A 4,887-nucleotide genomic window follows, 5' to 3' on the forward strand; every position below is an offset into this window, starting at 1 on the left:
CCAAACAATTGATTCCCGTTCAAAATACAATTTTCCCTAACCTTAACCCCAAACCCTAACTCTAACACTAAGCCTAACCCATTACCCAAACCCTAATTATAACCCTAAACCTAACCCCTAAGCCTAAAATATATGGGGGCCGGCGAAATGCCCCCACTTTTCATGTTTTACTATCTTTGTGAGGATTTCTTGCGAGTAAAACAAAAAACACACACACATATGACATGGGCATATGATACAGAAACTGCCTGGCTAAGAGTTAACACAAGATGGGGCTCGAACAGTGGGAGAACGAGAGAGAGAGAGAGAGAGAGAGAGAGAGAGAGAGAGAGAGAGAGAGAGAGAGAGAGTGAGAGAGGAGAGAGAGAGAGAGGGAGAGAGAGAGAGAGAGAGAGAGAGAGAGAGAGAGAGAGAGAGAGGGAGAGAGAGAGAGAGGAGAGGGAGAGAGAGAGAGAGAGAGAGAGAGAGAGAGAGAGGAGAGGGAGAGAGAGAGAGAGAGAGAGAGAGGAGAGGGAGAGAGAGAGAGAGAGAGAGAGAGGAGAGGGGGAGAGAGAGAGAGAGAGAGAGAGAGAGAGAGAGAGAGAGAGAGAGGAGAGAGAGAGAGAGAGAGGAGTATGAGGGAAAGAGAGATGGGTGATTGACTGTCATAATAACACAGCAGCTGGGTGGAAATTGAGTGAAAATCGATCCATTTGATTTATAAAGCCTTTTTTGTTTATATCAAACAACTTCACAGTTACCCTGCCTAGAACCCAAAGAGCATGCTGAAGCACAGTGGCAAGGTAAACTCCCTAAAAAGATGGAGAAGAGATCTTGATAGCAGTCGGACTCAATGGGATAAGATGGACAGGAGTGGCTGTGTTAAGATCCAGTAAGGGGGAGGTTGATGGTGAGGGGGGTGTAGGTGGTGAAGGATCAACGGCATGACCAGCTGGACTTAAGTCAGGGTGTCCTTGGGCTGTGGTGTCTTCAGCAATTGCAGTGGAAACAAACAGAGAGAGAGAGAGAAAGACACGGTTAGTGGCAACATGCTGAAGACAACACATCAGATAAAGCAGTCTGAACACCCAGCACATATAAACTATTGCAGCATAAACATTGCAAAGAGGGGTGGTCAGAGTCACCTGGGATGAAGCCAATCAGGAAGGGAAGTTAGTTAGTGTTAGGGTTATGGCTGGGGTTAGGCTTGAACCATGATGTGGACATGAAGCTAGGGTTAGAGTAAGGGTTTTTGCTAGGGTTACTGTTGAACAGTAGTGTGGACATGAAGGTAGGGTTAGGTGTAGAGTTATTGCTAGGGCTAGGGTTGAACTGTGATGTGAACATGAAGTTAGGGTTAAGGTTGGGGTTATGTCTAGGGTTGGTGTTGAACTGTGGTGTGGACATGATGCTAGGGTTAAGGTTAGGGTTATGTCTAGGGTTGGTGTTGACCTGTGATGTGAACATGAAGTTAGGGTTAAGGTTAGGGTTATGTCTAGGGTTGGTGTTGACCTGTGATGTGAACATGAAGTTAGGGTTATGTCTAGGGTTGGTGTTGACCTGTGATGTGAACATGAAGTTAGGGTTATGTCTAGGGTTGGTGTTGACCTGTGATGTGAACATGAAGTTAGGGTTAAGGTTAGGGTTGGTGTTGAACTGTGATGTGGAGATGATGCTAGGGTTAAGGTTAGGGTTATGTCTAAGGCTAGGGTTGACCTGTGATGTGAACATGAAGTTAGGGTTAAGGTTAGGGTTATGTCTAGGGTTGGTGTTGACCTGTGATGTGAACATGAAGTTAGGGTTAAGGTTAGGGTTGGTGTTGAACTGTGATGTGGAGATGATGCTAGGGTTAAGGTTAGGGTTATGTCTAGGGTTGGTGTTGAACTGTGGTGTGGACATGATGCTAGGGTTAAGGCTAGGGTTATGTCTAGGGTTGGTGTTGAACAGTGATGTGGACATGATGCTAGGGTTAAGGCTAGGGTTATGTCTAGGGTTGATGTTGAACTGTGATGTGAACATGATGCTAGGGTTATGTCTAGGGATGGTGTTGAACTGTGATGTGAACATGAAGTTAGGGTTAAGGTTAGGGTTATGTCTAGGGTTGGTGTTGAACTGTGGTGTGGACATGATGCTAGGGTTAAGGCTAGGGTTATGTCTAGGGTTGGTGTTGAACAGTGATGTGGACATGATGCTAGGGTTAAGGCTAGGGTTATGTCTAGGGTTGATGTTGAACTGTGATGTGAACATGATGCTAGGGTTATGTCTAGGGATGGTGTTGAACTGTGATGTGAACATGAAGTTAGGGTTAAGGTTAGGGTTATGTCTAGGGTTGGTGTTGAACTGTGGTGTGGACATGATGCTAGGGTTAAGGTTAGGGTTATGTCTAGGGTTGGTGTTGACCTGTGATGTGAACATGAAGTTAGGGTTATGTCTAGGGTTGGTGTTGACCTGTGATGTGAACATGAAGTTAGGGTTATGTCTAGGGTTGGTGTTGACCTGTGATGTGAACATGAAGTTAGGGTTAAGGTTAGGGTTGGTGTTGAACTGTGATGTGGAGATGATGCTAGGGTTAAGGTTAGGGTTATGTCTAAGGCTAGGGTTGACCTGTGATGTGAACATGAAGTTAGGGTTAAGGTTAGGGTTATGTCTAGGGTTGGTGTTGACCTGTGATGTGAACATGAAGTTAGGGTTAAGGTTAGGGTTGGTGTTGAACTGTGATGTGGAGATGATGCTAGGGTTAAGGTTAGGGTTATGTCTAGGGTTGGTGTTGAACTGTGGTGTGGACATGATGCTAGGGTTAAGGCTAGGGTTATGTCTAGGGTTGGTGTTGAACAGTGATGTGGACATGATGCTAGGGTTAAGGCTAGGGTTATGTCTAGGGTTGGTGTTGAACTGTGATGTGAACATGATGCTAGGGTTATGTCTAGGGATGGTGTTGAACTGTGGTGTGAACATGAAGTTAGGGTTAAGGTTAGGGTTATGTCTAGGGTTGGTGTTGAACTGTGGTGTGGACATGATGCTAGGGTTAAGGTTAGGGTTATGTCTAGGGTTGGTGTTGAACTGTGGTGTGGACATGATGCTAGGGTTAAGGCTAGGGTTATGTCTAGGGTTGGTGTTGAACTGTGGTGTGGACATGATGCTAGGGTTAAGGCTAGGGTTATGTCTAGGGTTGGTGTTGAACTGTGATGTGGACATGATGCTAGGGTTAAGGCTAGAGTTATGTCTAGGGTTGGTGTTGAACTGTGGTGTGGACATGATGCTAGGGTTAAGGCTAGGGTTATGTCTAGGGTTGGTGTTGAACTGTGGTGTGGACATGATGCTAGGGTTAAGGTTAGGGTTATGTCTAGGGTTGGTGTTGAACTGTGGTGTGGACATGATGCTAGGGTTAAGGTTAGGGTTATGTCTAGGGTTGGTGTTGAACTGTGGTGTGGACATGATGCTAGGGTTAGAATGTGGGTGAATTGTAAATGTTTTTCCAGTAGTAATAGAAAGACATCATGGTGAGACCATGACGTCTGTGCGAGGGAGCGTAACACAAGTTAGTCCGCCAATATATGATGACTGCAACCGGAGACTCTCCACTTTAAACTCAGGCACAGGCTTAACAGTTTAAACTGTTTAAAGAAACCTTAAGCCTGGACCAGGGAGGGGTGAACATGCCTTTGTTGATAGATAGATAGCTCTGATCAAGGGTCTAGAATTGTTGGCCTTCTAAAGAAACCAGAGAGCAGGGTCATATCAGGGCTCTGTGCTGTAGAACTAACTGGGCTGGAGCTGAGAATGATGATGATGGCAGATGGTTTATTGACTGCTGTTCCCCCTGGAGGGGTTAGATTGTGTAATAACCCACCTACTGGTTTACACACTCAACACTCCACCCCTCTCCAACCCTCATTACACAAACACACACACTCGTACACGCACACACGCATACACACACACAGGCACACACACACACACAGGCACACACACACAAAGGCACACACACACAGGCATACACGCACACAGGCACACACGCATACACACACACAGGCACACACACACGCACACAATAATTTGACAAAAGAACATGCCCTGATATCAACCCAAAGGCAAAACACTCAGAAATAAACCATCAAGGATATCAAAACAACTACTTTGCCAGTATATTTCCATAATGTATCGTATAGTATCAAACGGTAGCTAACCGTATTCCACAGAATAAAGTAAGTTACCTCTTTCTCTCAATCTGATGCAGGCAATCTGTTAGTCAACGGCTGTCTTACTGGCACCACCATCTCACCCTGAGTGTGTGTCTCTGTGTGTGTGTGTGTGTGTCTCTGGGTGTGTGTGTGTCTCTGTGTGTGTGTGTGTCTCTGGGTGTGTGTACGTCCTCTGCTGCTCATCCAGAGATTTTCCAGAGTCGCTCTACGCTCTCTGCTCCAGGGCTCGAACTCCCCTTTCAGTCCTGCCATCACACACCTGCTGTTGGCATAGTGGCGAGGGGGGGAGCAGTACACAATGGCAACAGATTGTGCTATTTGTCACAGTAAGGACTGTGGTAAAATAATATACTAGTACCCTCTCCTCCCCCTTCATACCCTTTTCAAAGAATGCCAACAAGGGTCTTTTATCAGCGTCTGTAGGGTACAGTGCATTTGGAAAGTATTCATACCCCTTGACTTTTTCCACATTTTGTTACATTACAGCCTTATTCTAAATAGATTACATTATTTCCCCCCCTCATCAATCTACACACAATACCCCTTAATGGCCAAGCAACAATTAGCAAATTTATTAAAAATAAAACCCAGAAATATCACATTTACAGTGCCTTGCGAAAGTATTCGGCCCCCTTGAACTTTGCGACCTTTTGCCACATTTCAGGCTTCAAACATAAAGATATAAAACTGTATTTTTTTGTGAAGA

At 45.3% G+C, this 4,887-nt stretch overlaps 1 protein-coding gene across 1 annotated transcript; it reads right to left on the reverse strand.

Moving 5' to 3' along the window:
- Nucleotides 1-1,152: 1,152 nt before the first annotated feature.
- LOC139422445 (asparagine-rich protein-like) lies at nt 1,153-3,414 on the reverse strand. The gene has a single exon (XM_071173620.1). It carries the CDS (start codon nt 3,412-3,414, stop codon nt 1,153-1,155), a length of 2,262 nt encoding a protein of 753 aa, XP_071029721.1.
- Between the last annotated feature and the right edge of the window lie 1,473 nt (nt 3,415-4,887).

This window comes from Oncorhynchus clarkii, chromosome 12, assembly GCF_045791955.1.
Source record: "Oncorhynchus clarkii lewisi isolate Uvic-CL-2024 chromosome 12, UVic_Ocla_1.0, whole genome shotgun sequence".
Lineage (NCBI taxonomy): Eukaryota > Metazoa > Chordata > Actinopteri > Salmoniformes > Salmonidae > Oncorhynchus > Oncorhynchus clarkii.

Excerpts from the sequence above, each read along its gene's own strand:
- LOC139422445 (XM_071173620.1), bottom strand. The coding sequence starts at position 3,414 with ATGTCCACACCACAGTTCAACACCAACCCTAGACATAACCCTAACCTT.